This window comes from Carlito syrichta, unplaced genomic scaffold (genome assembly GCF_000164805.1).
Source record: "Carlito syrichta isolate Samal-C Ts95f unplaced genomic scaffold, Tarsius_syrichta-2.0.1 Scaffold160178, whole genome shotgun sequence".
In the NCBI taxonomy this organism is placed as follows: domain Eukaryota; kingdom Metazoa; phylum Chordata; class Mammalia; order Primates; family Tarsiidae; genus Carlito; species Carlito syrichta.
In genome coordinates, this window is record NW_007104274.1 from 106,121 (window position 1) to 124,091 (window position 17,971).

The 17,971-nt window shown below is 60.3% G+C and overlaps 1 protein-coding gene across 1 annotated transcript in view; it reads left to right on the forward strand.

Annotated features, from left to right (window-relative positions):
• SH3TC1 (SH3 domain and tetratricopeptide repeats 1) overlaps positions 1-17,971 on the forward strand; it is a 28,069-nt gene that overhangs the window by 624 nt on the left and 9,474 nt on the right. Inside the window, exons 2-10 of the mRNA XM_021709116.1 lie at positions 3,351-3,425; positions 5,958-6,085; positions 7,539-7,644; positions 10,226-10,372; positions 11,259-11,469; positions 12,473-12,549; positions 13,288-13,483; positions 14,628-14,761; positions 16,449-16,490. Of these exons, the coding sequence (XP_021564791.1) occupies positions 3,351-3,425; positions 5,958-6,085; positions 7,539-7,644; positions 10,226-10,372; positions 11,259-11,469; positions 12,473-12,549; positions 13,288-13,483; positions 14,628-14,761; positions 16,449-16,490 (1,116 nt within the window). The remainder of the gene's footprint in view (positions 1-3,350; positions 3,426-5,957; positions 6,086-7,538; positions 7,645-10,225; positions 10,373-11,258; positions 11,470-12,472; positions 12,550-13,287; positions 13,484-14,627; positions 14,762-16,448; positions 16,491-17,971) is intronic.

Consider the following 17,971-nt stretch of genomic DNA (forward strand, 5'->3'; position numbering starts at 1 on the left):
CTCAAAAAAAAAAAAAAAAAGAGAGAGAGAGTAACTGAGCCCACTGAGTCATTTGCAAGACGTTCCAGGGGTGCCACAGTGATAACAAAACTGGCTCAGGGAACAGAGAAAGGGCCTGGGGCCACCCCTGCGTTCAGAGACTGTTCTAGAAACACGCTGGATGGGTTTGGCCTGTGCATTCCAGTCCTGCTCTGTCCTCAGAAAACCCTGGGATTCCTCAGGATGGGGCATCTGTCGGTTGCCAGGATGCAAACCCAGGCCCAGAGAGGGGAGGGGACAGGTCCAGGCCACACGGTGGCCAGTGGCCAGGCCAGGATCTGCACCCAACCTCCTGAAGCCCTGGGCAGGGAACCCTGCTACCCACCGGCCACAGGGAGCGAGGATGAGCTGGTCCCGGAGACCTGGTGGTCTGCGCTGGGCCACTGCTCGGCTCAAGCCTCAGTTTCCCCACTTGGTGGCCTCCAGGACGCCCTCTCCCCCCCATCCTGGGACCCTGGGGGAGGGGAAGGGAGGGGAGAGGGAAGACCCAGGTTCCTCCTCACAGTGTCCAGCCTCAGCCTGGCCCCCGGCTTAGCTGCTAACGTCCCTGCCTGGGTGTCCAGGGCATGGCACATGGCAGGTGCTGGGTGACCACGTGGGGGGCCAATGAATGAGTGGAGAGCAGAGCCTCACCTGCAGCTTCCCGGCCAGTGCGTGCCTGTCCCCCTGCCCTTCCGTGCGCCAGTGGAGACGGGAAGGGGCCGGGTGGACTCCTGGACGCTGACTCCCCCAGGCACCCACCAGGCTGGCCCGGGGGCTGGCGTGGGGCCAGGCCTGGGAAGCCCCTGAGGCTGGAACCCCACTCCCTCCAGGGCAGCCTGGACAGGGAGGAAGGAGCGGAGCGTGGGGAGGCTGGGACCTGACAGAGGAAGCTGGACAGCACCCCCAAGCCTCCCAGGGAGGGGCCCCAAGCCTCAGAAGGGGGGTGGTGGGAGGTGCTGGTGCTCCTTCCTCCAGAGGCTTGGCGAAGCTGCTGGTGTGGCCTCAGAAGGCATCTCTCGGGGCAGTGGCAGGAGCCCGTGAGTGCCTCCTTTCTCAGGAGGCCAGGGCACAGCCAGCTGAGGACACGCTCTGCTGGGGTCCTATCACCTATGTCTTCCTGGGGTCATTTCAGCTGGGCTGCCAAAGTCACAAGACATAGTTCCAATAACTCCCATTCGCTCTTAGAGTTCTCAAGTGTTCACGTTTACTCCTTTTGCTTCTGTTTCTCTCTCTCTCTCTCTATGTATTTTTTTTCTGAAGTTTTTGGAATAAATTGCAGACACGATGCCCCTTCATCTCGAAAGGCACCCATATTTCCTAAAACCAGGACATTCTTGGGCACAGCCGCAGGACAATTATTTCAGTAGTAATCTCCTGTTACCTCATCCACGAGCCTCATTAAAGTCTTGTAATCTGTTCCAGTCGTGTCCTTCATGGCAACAACACCACCACCGCTGGGTGCGGTGGCTCACGCCTGTAATCCCTCCAAGGTGGGAAGACGGCTTGAGGCCAGGAGTTCAACACCAGCCTGGGCAACATAGCAAGACCCCTGCCTCTATCTAACCAAAAAGACAGTACCGGGTCATGCCTTGTGTTCCATTGCCGCCCCGCGAGGTGCCTTTTAATCGGGAGGGTTGCTGTTTGGGAGAATATTGTTGGGTTTTCTTGGAATGTCCTTCAGCTCGGGGGCAGCTATTGCTTCTTCACGATCACCTCGGGAATCTGGGAATCCCGTGGATGCAGCATGTCCCTTTCTGTGCCTGGCGCCAGTGGCCCACGGTGTCCGTTTGTCTCGTGACTGGGGAGCTAATGAGGTTCCTTGGCTAAGGGGTGTCTGCCAGGTCCCTTCACTGTGCAATCACCCTTCCTTCCCTGCGACCGGTCAGGAGCCCGTGAGAAGACACCCTGAGCCTATGTGAATATCCCCGTTCCTAGCAGGCTCATACAGCGCCAGTGCCGCCGTGGCTGAAATGACATCCGTCAAGCAGGATGCCAGACGGCGGCTGTCACATGTGCCACCTCCCGCATTCACCAGTCGGCTTTCTAGCACGAGGATGCTGTCCCCCGTTACCGTATATGTGTTAGTGTGGACTCAGGCACCGTTAACTCTTTCTCTGGACGACCAACGTTGTTTGTCATTTTGATGTTCAAACTGCCCTAGATTTGGGACTCAGACTGTCTCTGTCACTCTGTGAGCATGTCCTTGCTTTCTGGGACGCTGGACATACCTGGCTCCTCTGGCCTTCTCCCTGCCACGGTCCCGCAACCAGACATTTCTCCAGGGAGCCCCAGCTTCTGAAGTGGGGGTGTGTTTAGAAGCTAAGAGCTCCGTATGACTCTTTCAATCGGACAGACATCTCTGGGCTCCTGCTGCAAGCCCCAGGCTCGGTCCTGGGGAGGCCTGTGAGTTTCGCTCTAGCCACCTGGCGCAGCAAGTGCGTGGCCTGGGTAGACCACAGGCAGTCAACACACGCTGGTGTGAAATGAGCACCACTGTGATGCAGCGTCCAAGGCTGGTGTGGCCCAGCCACGCCCCTGGCTCTCAGTGAGACGTCCCGGAGGCCAAGAGGACTGCCTGTGCTGACGTTCCATGCACTTGACTGCAATCGCAGGCTTTTCCAAATCGGGTACCCCTGGGTCCTGAGCCCAGAGGAGGAAACACCGCAGGACAGAGCCAAGAGACCCAGGCCAAGACGCAACACTCTCGGGGGCCAGAGAAGGGACCCACCAGCAGAAGACCGAGAGCCAGCGGGGCCCACTCTCAGCTCCCTTGGGCACAGGCAGCGAGGCTAAGCCTGCATGTGGGGTCCCCACGGACATCCACGTCCTTATCCCCAGGCCCTGTCCACGTGCGGCCATGCGTGGCAAAAGGGACTTTGCAGATGGGATTAGGCTGAGAATGTTGAGATGCGGAGATCGTCCTGGAAGGTCTGGGTGGGCCCTCAGGGTAACCACCGGGATCTCTATGGGGGAAGACAGAATGGAGAGACAGATAAGGAGACACGGCCCCAAAAGAAGATGTGGAAGCTGGGCCCAGGAGCCAAGGGGTGTGGGCGTCCCTTGAGCAGGAAAGGCAAGGACAGATTCCCCTAGAGCCTTGGAGGACAGGCATTGCACACCTTCCTCTGAGCCCGTGAAACCCCTGGGAACCCATGCAAGGCCACAGCACAATAGCAAATGTACACGGCTCTGTCCTCCAGGGCGTGGGTGAGGCTGGAGGAAGGCGGTGGCGGGGGACAGACACCAGGGCTAGTGCCTGGGGCTGGGGCCCGCTAGGAGCCCAGGTTGCTTGTTCTCCCCTCACCCTGGGAACCTGCTGTGTGTTGCAGAAGCAGCTTCTCCCCGGGGTGTCCCTGGGCCTGTGGCAGAGACCCCTGTCGGCCAGAAGGGAGTATATCCCACAGGTAAGCAACCTGCACCCCACTCTGTCCTGGGCTTCCGTTTCCACCCTGGAGTGTGGTGCTCCCGGGGCTTCTCAAAGTGGCCCCAGATTCCTGCCTTAAAAATCACTGTGGGGTCGGACGCGGCGGTTCACGCCTGTAATCCCAGCACGCTGGGAGGCGGAGGCAAGCGGATTGCCTGAGCCCAAGGGTTCCAGACCAGTTTGGGCAACTTGGCGAGACCTTGTCTCCACAATAAATGAAAAAAAAAAACAAAACTAGCCGGGTGTGATGGCGCGTGCCTGTAGTTCCGGCTGCTTGGAAGGCTGAGGCGGGAGGATCGCCCGAGCCCAGCAGGTCTAGGCTGCAGTGGCCGTGAGTGTGCCACTGCACTCCAGCCTGGGCGACAGAGGGAGACTCCAACTCAGAGAAAAATCACTGTGGGGTGCAGGAGGGGCTTGTTAAATGCAGGTGCCCAGAGCTTCTGAGGCAGAGGGGCAGAGGCAGCACCTGGGACTCTGCATTTCTACCTGGGGCGGGAAGGCCACTGAGTCTAGGCACACAGCGTGACTCAGGCAAAGGCGTTCCCTGGGCCTGCCTGTCCATATCAGCCCGAGTGGACAGGCGCCCCTGGAGGCCCGGGGTGATGCTGTGGGGAGGGGCTTTGCAGGTGGATGTGGGAAGAAGTAGACAAAAGTGCCCCGTGGGGGGGACTCCGAGGACGGGCAGGGTCTCCACTGGCCGCGGAGGGAGGGAGGCTGCCCCGTGCAGGAGACCGTGCACACAGAGGGCCGGGAGCTCCAGGCTCCAAAGCAGGAAGGTGTCCCTTACTTGGAGGACCCCGCCCCAGCTGTGGGGCCCGGAGACCCCCGCGCCCGGCCTTTCACCTCTGCCTTTGCTTTTGGATGGTCCGCGCTGCCTTGGCCACCCCGGACAGCCAGGACGGGTGGGGCAACACAGATTTATTCTGGGTTTGCAATGCAGCGCCCACCCCCTTCCGAGAGCAGGAAATTCAGGCTGTCACAGCTCAGCGTGGTGGTGAAATTCTCCACGGAGTCCAGATTCCAGAAACCTCCATGCTCAGACACTGGCCCTTCCCCCTCGGGAGTGAGGTGTTCACTCCAGGGTCCCCAGGCCAGAAATTTCCAAGGCAGGTGCTCCAGGCTTATTCAAAGGGGGTAGAGGAGAAGTCGCTGTCTCTGCTTCTCTGTTTCTGCCTCCTCCCCACCCCTCCCCCTCTTCCCTCTCCTTCCCCTCCCCCTTCTCTCCCTTGGAGACCCCCCCACACTTTAGAGGGCTCTCAGCCCCAAGAATGCCACTGCCAGGGATGCCCGCTGAGTCTTGACCTCGAAGAAGAGGAAGCGGCTTATATTCTCAACATGTCCAGACTGCTAGGCCTGGACAGTGCAAGGGACGGACAGGGTCGCAGCCCCGGGAGCCCGGATTCACAAGGAAAGTCGCGGCCCCCGTAGATATCAGGAGAGGCGGCTCTCAAGAGGGCGGCGCACCCCGTGGCTGGTGGCCACGGTGCGGAGCAGCAGATAGAATGTCCTTCCGTCCCTGCAGAAAGTTCCTTGCACAGCGTGGCATGGGGGGCCGGGCGCCCGGGCGGATGAGTCAGGGTGTTGGCATGGGTCCCTCTGGCTCTGAGTGGACAGGAGGATGGACTGGAGGGAAGATGGACTGCAGGGAGGGCCAAGGGCCATGGCTGCCCAGGACAGACCTAGGGGCCCGGGGCCATAATGGAGGAGAGCAGGATAGGGCTGAGGGGGGAGCCCTGGGATTCCCTGGGGAGCTGATGTGCTCTGTGAGGGAGGGAGTGTCCTTCTAAGCAGGGGTAGGGGCTTTGGAGAGATGGGGAGGGAAGGGGGAGGAGCCAGTGTAGGAGCGTGGGCTTGAGATTTCTGAGGTGACTGTGGGGTGTTGGCAGGAGAGAGGATGCTCCCAGCGTCCTCCAAGTCCCCCCTTAAAATCACAGCGGGAAGGCTGGGCATGGCGACTCACACCTGTAATCCCAGCACTTTGAGAGGCCGAGACTTTGAGAGGCTGAGGTGGGAGGATCACTGGTTCAAGACCAGCTGGGCAACATAGCAAGACTCCATCTCTACAACAAAATGTTAAAAATCACTGTGGGGGTGGGGAGGCTTGTTAAATGCAGGTACACAGGTCTTGCGCCCAGAAGTTCTGATTCAGCAACCATCTGGCCCTGGGAGCTTGGAAGGCGCAGCCGGAGGTCCCTGTGACCAGGGACCCGACGCACAGTGTTGCTCTGAGCCTGCCTGGCCTGGAGGGAACACGAGTTTCCTTCCACCAATCCCTGTGTTGGCCAGGCCCTCGCAGCCACAGAAACTGAGGCTGGGGAGAGCCAGCCGGGCAGGTCTTTAGAGGAGGCGGGGGGGGCCTGGGGAGATTTAGGCTGGGTCTCTCCTCCCCTTGGACCTCCTGCCTGGGCCTCGGGCGTGGGTTTTGTGGGAGGAAGGCTGCAGGGAGGGGCCGTGCCCACGTATCCCTCTGCCGGGGCCCGGCTCGCGGCCTGACCTCACTGGGCCCTTCCAGACCTGACCCTGCAGCTGCTGGCCGTGCGGAGGAAGGGTGGGCGGCGGGACCCCAGCCTGCAGCAGGCCCTGCGTGCCCGACTCCGCCTGCTGGAGAATGACAGCCGGGAGGTGGCCCGCGTGCTTGGGGTGAGTGTCCCCCTGGGGTCCGGGCAGGGGTGCGGGGATGCTTCGCTGAGGGGTGCAGGGGCGCGGTCCTGAGACCAGGGCAGAATGGAAGGAGAGGGAGAGCCTCTTGGAAGAGGAGTGAACCCTTGCAGGGGAAGACAGCGATGTCCTCCAGGACCCAAGTGGGCTGGGGACAGGCCAGCCCTCCCACTCCCCTCCTGCGGGGGTGCCGCCTCACCCGCCCGTCTGCCGTCCTGCAGCCCCTGCACGGGCGGACCACCGCGCCATCCCTTCCTTGAGCTCCTGGGCTCAGGCGACCCTCCTGTCTCAGTCTCCCGAGGAGCTGGGACTACAGGCATGTGCCACTGTGCCCAGCTAATTTTTAAAAAATTTTTGTAGCGATGGGGTCTCACTATGCTGTCCAGGCTGATCTCAAACTCAAGCGGTCCTCCCATCTTGGCCTCCCAAAGTGCTGGGATTATAGGTGTGAGCCCTCACGCCCTCTGAAGTTGATATTATTTTTGTTGTGGTAAGAGGCCAGCCCCTTGTGGGCCTTTGCACAGACCAGGGTTCTGGAAGAGGACAGCTCAGGGTGTGTCTGGGCCCTGCAGACCCCCCGCCGTGGCCAAGGGCCTAGGGCTCAGGAGCCAGTCGGGTGTCACCGTCACTGACTTGGGGTCCGATGGGCCTGGCCTGGCAGATGTCCCTTAGCCTCTATGGACTCCGAGTCCCTCACTGCATGTCAGGGACGCTGGAGTTACAACCCCAAGAGCTGATGTGAGGGTTGAGTGAATAACACACACGCAGCGCCCCGCAAGGTGCCTGGGCCATAGTAACTGCCCAACACATGGGACTGCCATGTGTGAGCCTGGTGGGGGGGCCCGACTGGCTCAGTGCTGGGCTGCGTTCGAATCCCGGCTGAGCCACTTGCAGAGGGTCAGAGCTCAGATGAGAAACGGGGCCTTATTTTTCTTCTCTCAAATGGAGAGTGTAGCCCTCTTCCCCTGCCGCACACGGTAGTTGTAAGTGCTCCGTGTTCCCTGGCGTCATCGGCCACGCTTCCTTCGCCACCCACGGATGACAGTCAGGGAAGAGAGGATGCCAGGGTCAGACTTGAGACCTGAATCAGAACCACATCGCTCAGGGCAGAGAGCGCAGCCTGAGCAGAGACCGAACTGCAACAGGAGAGCCAGGGTTCCTTCCAGGCAGAGGTGTCAGGGAGGAATGGCCGTGGGGCGGGGGCATATGGAGCCACGGGGCCCTGGGACCCTGGAGGAAGTGTGGGCTCCATCCCCCCCGGCCCTGGGGAGCCGCAGCCAACTCGAGGGCGGGAGAGGCACTGCCTTGGGCCGCACAGGCCCTGCCGGGCCACCCTTGCAAAGTGCCTTGGGGTGGTAGTCTACACCCCGTCCTCTTGATGGCCAGACCCCCAACGCCCTAGGAGCTTCACTGAGTCCGACTTCTTACGCTTAAGGAATTATCGGCCAGGCTGCTGTCCATCCACAGCGACCAGGACCGGATCGTGGTGATGTTTAAGACTTTCGAAGAGATCTGGAAGTTCTCAACCTACCACGCGCTTGGTAAGGAGGGAACCCTCCCGGCAGCGGTCACAGGGCAGAGCACCCTGGTCACACACCAGGCACTGTAAGCGACAGATCGGTGCCTTGGACTAGGCTTGTTCGCCAGGGCCTTGCAGGAGCGAGGTGCGCACCTGGTTCTCAGGGAGAGACTCCATGTGGGCAGCGCCCTAGGCGGACCGGGAGATAGAGTTCGGCCGAGATGCTGGTTTCCTTCACATGCCGTCCCGTGTGATTTCACTCTCCCAGGATTTGAGGGCCGTCGGCTCCCGATGGCCTCAGCTCAGACCGGGACATTCCGCTGTTTAACTTGACCCCTGTGTCTTCTCCCTGAAACATTCCCTGTTCTATTCGGAGTTGTGTCCTTGGGGACCTCGCGACCCCCACCCCCTCAGTTTGAGCACTGAGGACGCTGGGGAATAAGAAATGCAGTGACAGTTGCCAGGTACAGTGGCTCACGCCTGTGTTGTCAGCACTGTGGGAGGCAGGAGGATTGCTTGAGCTCAGGAATTCAAGACCAGCCTGGGCAACATAGAGACCCAGTCTACACAAAAATCAAAAATTTAAAAAAGTAAATCTATCTAAAAAAAAAACAACAACACGTAACTGGGTGCAGCGGCTCATACCTGTAATCCCAGCACTTTGGGAGGCCAAGCCGAGAGGATTGCCTGAGTCCCGGGATCTGAGACCGGCCTGGGCCACTTGGCGAGACCTCGTTTCTGCAAAAAATCTAAAAATGAGTCGGCCTGTGGCTGCAGCTACTTGGAAGGCTGAGGCGGAAAGATCACCCGAGCCCAGCAGGTCGAGGCTGCGGTGGCCGTGAGGATGCCACTGCGCTCTAGCCTGGGCAACAGAGCGAGACTCCGACTCAAAAAAAAAAGACTTGTGGTGATGATTTCCCCAGCACCTGCACAGATGAACACCTTGGACAGGTTCTAGAAGGTGGGAGCTCTTCCTGGCTCCCCCTACAGCACCTGCCATGGGGTCCATCCAGGAGGCAGCAGTCTTCCCTGGCCCCTCACGTCAGTGTCCACTCTAATCTGAGACTAGAGAAGGAATGTCCCCTATCCTTGGCCCTTCCTTACCTATGGATGGGAGGCCTGGACGGGAGGATCAATTGAGGCTAGGACCAGCTGGGCAACATAGTGAAGACACGACTCTACAGGAATTTTTTAAAATGTATTTCATCTATTTATCTTTTAGAAACAGTGTCTGACTCTGCCACCCTGGCTGAAGTGCAGTGGTGCGATCATATCTCACTATAGCCTTGAATTCCTGGACTCAAGTAATCCTCCTGCCTCAACCTCCCAAATAGCTGTGACTACAGGTGCATGCTACCATGCCCAACTAACTTGTTTTTTTGTCTCACTTTGTTGCCCAGACTGGCATGCAGTGGCATGCTCACGGCCCCTGCAGCCTCGACCTGCTGGGCTCGAGTGATCCTTCTGCCTCAGTCTTCCAAGTAGCTGGAACTATAGGCATGCGCCACCACATCTGATTTATTGTAGAGGTGAGGTCTCGCCAAGTTGCCCAGGTTGGTCTTGAACCCCTGGGCTCAGGCAATCCTCTCACCTTCACCTCCCAAAGTGCTGGGATTACAGGCATGAGCCACTGCCCATGACCTAATTTAAAAATATATATATACTTTGTGGAGGCAGGGTCTTGCTATGTTGCCCTGTCTGTTCTCAAACTCCTGGCCTCAAGTGGTCCTTGCACCTCAACCTCCCAAAGTGCTGGGATTACAGGAATGAGACACCACATCTGGCCTCAAAAAAACACCTTTTTTTTTCTTGAGTTGGAGTCTCACTCTGTTGCCCAGACTGGAGGGCAGTGGCCACTCCCGGCCACCACAGCCTCGACCCGCTGGGCTCCGGCGATCCTTCCGCCTCTGCTTTCCAAGGAGCCAGAATTACAGGCGCGCGCTACCACGCCGGGCTGATTTTTGATTTATTGTAGAGACGAGGTCTCGCCAAGTTGCCCAGGCGGGCCTCGAACCCGTGGGCGCAGGCAATCCACTCACAGCCTCCCAAAGCACAGGATTACAGGCTGAGCCACTAAGCCCGACAGAAAAAACCCTTTTAAATGGAGGGAGCCCGCGCTGCCTGCTTGTTAGGTATGTCGATCAAAGGCTCATTGGCCTAGACAAGTAGGAGGAGATCACTGCACCCCATAAATGAAGCATTCACTGGATAGAAGTGAAAAGAGAGAAACCCAGCTGACCGGGCAGGGCCCAGGCATTCCAGGCATTTGTTCTTCTGCTCCCTGATGGCCCACACAGGCCTGTGCCCTCGTAACCCGCGTCTTGCTGATGAAAACTCCAAGGCACGAGGAGGTTGGAGGACTTGACCTCGGTCACAGCTAGTGAGTGATGGGGCCAGGCTTGGCCTCGCAGCCTGGACGGTCAGGCCGTGAGCCGATGAGTGTGGTCAGTGCCGTGGTCTGCACCGTGGGCACTCCCAGGGCAAGCAGGTTGTCACCAAGGGTCTCCCTGGGACCGGCCAGCGTGGAGCTCGGCCAACACTGGACCACCCGGGCCGCCCTGCCACTGTCTGGAGCCCACGGGTGACTGGGTCTGGCCTTCCAGGGTTCACACACCACTGTCTGGAGAACCTGCTCGTGGACCAGGCCTTCTGGCTGCTCTCGCCCGATGAGGAGGAGGCGGCGGCCATCCGAGTGCACGTGGATGAGGACGCCTTGAAGCGGACCCATGAGAGTCTTCTGGTCCAGGAGGGTGAGTTGACCTGACCTTGGACTTGGGCGGCCAGGGGTCACGTGCCCTAGCTCTGTCATGAGCTGTGGAGACCCTGGCGGGCCACAAAGACACAGAAGAACCACGGAAGAGAGGTTTCTTTGTTTTTTTTTCGTTTTTTGAGTTGGAGTCTCACTCTGTCGCCCAGACTGGAGTGCAGCGGCCACTCCCGGCCACCGCAGTCTTGACCTGCTGGGCTCCGGCGATCCTTCTGCCTCAGCCTTCCAAGTAGCCGTAACTACAGGCGTGTGCTACCACGCCCAGCTCATTTTTGATTCATTGTAGAGATGAGGTCTCACCAAGTTGCCCAGGCGGGTCTCGAACCCATGGGCTCAGGCAATCCACTCCCCTCAGCCTCCCAAGGCGCGGGATGGCAGGCTGAGCCACCGAGCCCAGCGGAAGAGAGGTTTTGTTGACTACCAGCCCCCACGATGAATCCCTGACTGGGGGGCCACATTGGTCTCACGGGAGATGCTGAGTCCGAGGAAAGTGGACAGAAAGCCCCTTTTCCTGCCCTGGTCTCAGCAGAAAAGAGGGCCCACCCCACAGTGGCTGGACTGGCTGGTGGCGGTCCACGCAGAAGGGCCCTGAGAGCACACGCCTGGCCTCAGAAGCACAGACAGGGAAACTGAGGCCCAGAGAGACCTTCACGGGGCGTGTCGGTCAGAGCTGGGACCCCACCCTGGTCCTGGCCTCCTGGTCTGGGCTCCTTTGGGCTTCTGTGGCTGTAGACATCGGGGGCAGGGGCCTTTGTGGGCACCGCGTTCACCCTGTGTCCCTGGGTGGGGGATGACGGTGGGTCCCGCCGGGCAGGACTGCAGCTGCCCAGCTCTGGCCACCTCGAGTGACCACCTCTGTCCCTTCGAAGGACCCTTCTTCGTGCTGTGTCCTGACCACCATGTGAGAATGATGACCGGACCCCTGGGCGCAGGGAAGGGCCCCCAGCCCCTCAGGCGGGCTTCGGGGGGTCCCCAGGGAGAGGCAGCCCCAGAAGCAGACCCCTGGCCGCCGGGCCCTGGCGTGTCCTCCGAGGAGGTGGCAGCGGCGGCCACCCCGGAACCTCTGATTCCGTTCCATCAGTAGGTACCGACCTCTGCTGCCCTGCATGTCGTGGGTCCTCCAAGATACTCCCCGGGCTCCAGTCTGCCTTGGGGCTGGGGGGGTGGACAGAGACCTGGCTGTCCCTGGTTGGGGGGCCTTGGCAAGTCTGTCCACCTCTCTGGGCCGCTGGCCTGACACCTGCCTGATGGGGCAATGGCATCCACCTGGCGGGGCCATCCTGGGGTCAGATGGCACAGGACAGCGTGAGCTCTCCAGACGCGGCCTGAGAAGGTTTTCAGGGAGCTATGTGACATGTGAGGGGCACATGGATGCCACACAGACAAAAAAAAACAAGGGCAGGCAGAGTCAGGAAATATGAGGACGGGTGGCAAGTAAGCTCTTGTTCACTTGCTGAAAGTGAGGCACAAACTTGGTTTGGAGCCTCCTGGCAGGCAAAGAAAAACTCAGTAGCTGGACTTGCAGGGTCTGGAGTGACAGGCGGCGGCTCAGTTTCTCTCGTTACTGAGCCCCGAGCAGAGTTTCTCTCCAGGATTCTCCTGTGTGCTGTGGCCAGTGGTGTCCCAACAGGGGACACCGAGCATGCTCTTCTGCCATCTGGGAAGGAGGGACTGTCAGTCACCTAGCCCAGCTTCTTGTCCAGCTGAAAGAACCGAGGCCCAGAGAGAGGAACAATTTGTCCAGGTCACATGGCGAGCTCCCAGGAGGGCCAGGGTTGGAATCCAGACCCCCTAAGCCCCAAGGTGGGGTTCCCCCACCTTTCATAGTGCTTGGCTGCAGGGGGCAGCTGTCTCGGGGTCTCCTGGCATGCAGCATCTCAGCTGGGGGCTCCCCGGAGACAGTGCCACACGCATTGGGCCCGGAGGCCGCACGCGTGGGCGTATGCATGCACACGTGTCTGCTGGGGGCGGGCCAGAACTGCTCAGGCCTCTGGGGGGCTGCGGACCTGTCCAGTCTCTGCACAGAATGTATCTGCCCCAAATCTGAAATCCTGCAGCAAAGACCTCCCTCTCCTGGCTCCAGGTGGGCTCTTAGGGTCCCCTGGGACCCCGGCGACGACCCCATGGGTGGCCCTGTGACATCTGACACCCCACGGATGGGTGAGTGTTTCTCTGAGCCTCCTCCCTGGGGATGGGTGGACAGCACCAGGTGTCTGGGGGATTTTCTTCTTGCCCTGAACCCTCCCAAGCCAGAGAGGTAGCCGGGTCCTCTCCGGGCTGCCATGTCATAACAGACTCGCACAGCGCTCAGGGAAGCCGTGCAGGCCACGTGTCACTGTCCCCAGAGCTCCCGAACATAACCTCAAGTCGACTTGACGAGGCCATGCTCCACACCTGGAGGGCCCTGGGACAGGCGGGCTGGACCCTGGCTGGGTTTGCCACGTGCACAAGGGAACTGAGAAGCAGACCCGGGCCCTGGTGCTGGCTTTCTGTGGAAGGCCGCTTCTGCTGGAAGCCTTTCCGCCTGGACTCCAGATCCAGTGCTCTCTGTGCTGCGCCTAACCTCGAGAGTGGACAACCTGTGTTCAGTCCGATGGACGTAGAGCCCCGTGGGGGTGAAAGGCTGGGGCTAGACTGGACTTACAAGTACGAGGACATGGGGAAGGAACCCCAGCCTTGGAGGCCGATGGCCGGGCCGAGTTAATGAATGCCCCGAGCCTAGGTTTCTCATCTTCAGTGGAGGGATAAAACACCTCTGAGTACCCCGTAGACGTCCAGCCCCTTGTGCTGTGGGGACCCAGCTTCCAAAACTCTCCCGTGCGTCTGGGGTGGCGGAAGGTGGCCCTGTCTGCACCCCGCTCTGTCCCCCAGCACTGACCGTGCGGTCTCTTTTTGCAGCGGTGGGCCTGGCCTCAGCAGTGGCAGACTGCCAGGGCTCCGGGCCCGAAGAACTGACGTTCCAGGCCAGCGACCTCATCGAGCTCCTCGGGGTGCAGGTGCCTGGCCTGCCCTGGTGTGTAGGCCGTCACACGGCCTCGGGCCAGGTGGGGTTTGCGCAGACCCGTCTCCTCAGTGCGCAGGGCTCTGTGTCCGGGTGAGTGGCCAGGCCTCTTGCCCCGAGCCGTCCCCAAGGCCCCTTCCCTTGTTAACGTCTGTCCAGCCCCCAAGGGATGAACCTGGTTGTGGCTCCGGCCACCCCTTTCTCCCTTCCACCGTCCCCTGGCTGGGTGCAAACTCAGGCCACTGCCCCTCGGCCCCAACGCCTGGCTCCAGGAGACCCTGGTGTCCTTCCTCCAAAATGCTGTCAGGAAGGGCTTCCCGTAATCCACACTTGCCCCTGGACCCGCTACCTGTGGCCCCGTCCCTGCAGGCTACTCTAAGATTTTTAGAGGTTTCTCAACAAAGTGCAATTCAAAGTTTTGTATTATTCTGGTAATTTAGTCCTATAAGTAAACACTTCCTCTTTCCTAACCCCCACCTCTACTCTTATCTTCTTTTTTTTTTTTTTTTTTGAGTCAGAGTTGCCCAGGCTGGAGTGCAGTAACAAGCTCACGGCCACCCCAGTGTCGACCTGCTGGGCGCCGGCGATCCTTCCGCCTCAGCCTTCCAAGTAGCTGGAAGTACAGGCGTGCATTGCCATGCCCAGCTAATTTTTTGATTTATTGTAGAGATGAGGTCTGGCCAAGTTGCCCAGGCGGGTCTCGAACCCGCGAGCTCAGGCAATCCACTCGCCTCGGCCTCCCAGAGCTCTGGGATGACAGGCTGAGCCACCGAGCCTGGCCCCTCTCATCTTCTCTTCCTCTGCTCAACTCTGCCCTTCCTCTTCCTGACTTTATGGGGCACACGAGTGCCCTGTGTTTGTGTTGGGTGCTGTGGGAAGCGCTGGCAGAGGCTGTAGGAGGAGCCCTGGGAGATTACAGTGTGGAGGGGTTGGTTCTGCCTGTGGCTGTCATGGCAGGTTTCATGGGGGAGGAGACATTCGAGATGGGGCTCTGAAGGCTGCCTAGGAGCTCACTGTCCCTGGACTCTGACCTGCTGCGTTTGCTGCAGCCGTTCCTGCTCCTGGTCGTCCGCCCCTGGCTCGACAGGGTGCCCCTTGAGGGCGAGATCTGTTTTATTTTTTACATCATTGTTTTTGCCTCTGGACACGGTGTTCCAGGACAGTCTGTCAGTGGGTCTTCTTGTAAAATGCTTACTCTGGAAATGCGTTATTTTAAGAAAGTACTTTACTTTTCCAGGTTGGAAGATGCGATTTTTCTCAGTGAGGAAGAAAGATCCTTCTTTAGCAACGAGGGCCGCTTCTCCGAGGAGGACGCCCGGCAGCTGCTGAGGAGGGTGTCGGGCACAGACGTGTGCTCCGTGTACAGCCTGGGTACATGCCGCGACCCGGCGGGGTGGCTGCTTCTCCCCTCCCCTCCCGAATGCTCCTTCATCCACGGACAGCTGGCAAACGCCGGCCCTGGGCACCGAGAGGTGGAGGGACAGAGGCCCTGGCGGCCTGTGGTGCCCGCAGGGGCCGAGATAGGCCAGGCAGGAGGGAGGAGCTGGGTGAGGACTGGACCTGGGCACGCGGCCCCAGGCTCCCTGCTGCCCCAGGACGGGCGTGGCGCAGGGCCCCCTGGGGCTGGGGGAGCGCACGGGCCCGTCTCGGTCTGCCGGGTGCTGGGGCTCCTCTGCCCACCGTGCTGTGCCCCAGCGTCCCGTGTGAGCGATGTTCTTCCTCACGGCGAGACAGCGAGCCCGGGTCTCCACGGCTGCAGGAGCGCCAGGGTGTCAGGGCCTCCTGAAGACAATGCCGTTCCTGTCTCACCTCCGTGCCCCTCCCGTGGGGAGGATTTCTTTGGGGGCTGCAGGGCAGAGCATGGGTGACGTGGCGTGTCGTCCGCGAAAAGAAATGTGACAGGGAACGTGGTCCCTGCACAAGCTGCTGTGAGCCGAGGGCACGGGGCCACAGGACCGTTCCTTTGCTGAGTGGAGAGGAAGCAAACACGCTCACACACCCACGTGTATGCCTATGTGTACACACAGACACAAACACGCCTGTGCACACATGAACACACACATATAACTGCACACACATGTATATGCACACACGGACACGCACATACACATGCACATGTACATACTCACATGCATGTGTGCACACATGGACACACATATGTATGCATGCATGCATGGACACACACGTATGTACACGCTCTTGGACACGCATGCCTGCACATGCATACATGTACACATATATGCACACATCCCCATATCTACACATGCATATGCACACACATACGTATGCGTGCACTCAGCACATATATGCATGCATACACGTATGTGGACATAGACATTTCTACACACACCTTTTGTCCTGTCTACTCAATGACATACATCATAAAACCTTTTTTTCCCGCCCCGTATGAGACAAACTTTTTAGGACAGTTTCTCTTCCTAAATGGACAATTTAAACCTGACCTTGGAAACCCACCGGCGCACCATCTCCCGTCTTTATTGGGAAGCAGAGTTGGGACCTTCACCTGGTGGGGATGTCTGTCGTGGGGGCCATCGCAGGCCAGGAGCTCCCCAGGGCAGGACGCGGGGTGCCCTCCGTGCCTGGACCGCGGAGCCTCCCGGAGCCCTGCCCCTGGCACCCTGGTTTGCGGCACCCCACGCGTCAGGCGTATTCCTCATCTGGTCTCTTTGAAGCCCAGCAAGCCGCTCGTGTCAGCCGCTTTAAGGGGGGGAAACTGAGGCTGCGAGGGGGCTGCCCTGGGATGGGGGGAGCACATGGGACTTGGACCCGCCCCCTCGTGTGCCCTGCGCCCAACGGAGGGGACGGGCGTGGAGGGGGGCTCCTGGGTGGGGAGCATGTCCCCTGTCCCCAGAGGACCGGAGGATGGAGCCCCACGGGGAGGGGGAGGGGCGGAGGACGGTGTCTCAGCCCGGAGACCCTGAGCCACGCTGCTCCCGTGGGGCTGTTAGGTGTGTCCTTCCCGTGCCGCCCTCCCAGCCGACATGGCCGGGACGCAGAGGCGCCGTCCGGGGCGTGACCGCTTTCTCTCCCTCTTCAGACACGTCGGAAGACGCCGAGATTGAGCAGCCGGGAGAACAAGGTGGGTTCTGCCCACAGGCTCAGTACTCCTCCAGTCGTGGCTGAGCCTCAGGGGTCCGGCTGGGAGGGAGGGGAGGGGGTCCTGGGGGAGGTGGTGTGAGGAGGGCCATCTCTAGGACGGGGCTCAGGCAGGGGTGCAGGCCTGGGGGCCCACGGCCCTCAGCAAGCATGCTGCACCCCTACCTGGGCCCCGTCCTAGGGGGCATCCCTGCGGCTGCAGCTTGGGGTGGGCGCCTTGCTGGCGGCCTGGAGGAGCTGAGGCCTGGCCCCTGCTCTGTTCGGAGAGGCCAGGCCGCCCCCGCCTTCGGGGCGGCTGCATTCAGAGTCCTGGGTTGGAGAGGCAGCCCGCCTCAACTGAGGTTGCCAAGGGTCCGTCCTTTCCCGAGGGGCTGGTTCAGGGAGACCCTCCCCACCTCCCCACCACGGCTCCGTCCCCTCCCCCAAACACAGTCCCCACGGGGCGAGCCTGGGGCTGTGGACACCCCAAGGGAGGCCCTTTGGGATCCCCTGGGAGTGGGATCTGAGCCCAGGGGCGCCAGGGCCACGCCCAAAGCGGCCCCGGGGCGAAGGCTGCTGCAGGGCCCAAGGACAGCTCTGCAGTCTGCAGGAGTCCCCGGAGCAAGGCTGAGCGCTTTCCTGGCTTTGGGAGCCTGCTGGCTTCTGGGGGCGGAGATTCCAGGCAAATCCAGCACGCTTGTGTTGGACGCCACCCCTAAACCATATTTACCTTTTCCTTATTCAAGGCTTTACAGATTCATAAGGAGACGGTCTGTCTTGAAAACATTTTTTGCCCTTGAGCTGAGCTCAGAACGGTCTGTTTAAACCCCGATTCCTTCCTTTCTGGTGATGCCCGGGAATCCCAGTTTTTCCAGCAGGAAATGTGGCGTGTTTGCTTGCCCGGCGGGACTTGGCTCGGGCAGCTGCGTCCACCCAAGGCGGCAGCGCCAGCAGGCAGCGGGGCGCCTAGCCTCGTTCACCCCGTGGGGACCATCGGCCTCGCGCTCTCAGACCACCCAAGGTGGAGGGTCACCCGGGGCACTGGGGCTTCTCCCATCTTCCTGCCAAGGTGGTCCATCTCCCCAGCATGGAGCTGGTCGGTGGACACAGTCCCCTGTCCCCTTCCACCACCGAGGGGCTAGCCATTTCCCGTGAGGCTGCTTTGGAGCTGATCAATAACTCCGATCGGCGGGTGATGATCTCATGGACTCTTTTGCCCACAGATGTGCTGACAAGTCACGTGCTTGGGGCTGCAACCCTAGATAGGAAAACGTCCCCCACAAGGTGGCTGTGATTCTTTCTGGGGGAGGGGAAATGCCCGGTGGGCCTGGAGCTGGGTTGCCAAAGGTCTCTTAAGACTGAGCGGCCAGGCCGGGCTCGGTGGCTCAGCCTGCAATCCCGCTTTGGGAGGCCGAGGTGGGTGAATTGCCTGAGCCAGCGGGTTCGAGACCCACCTGGGCAACTTGGCGAGACCTCATCTCTCTG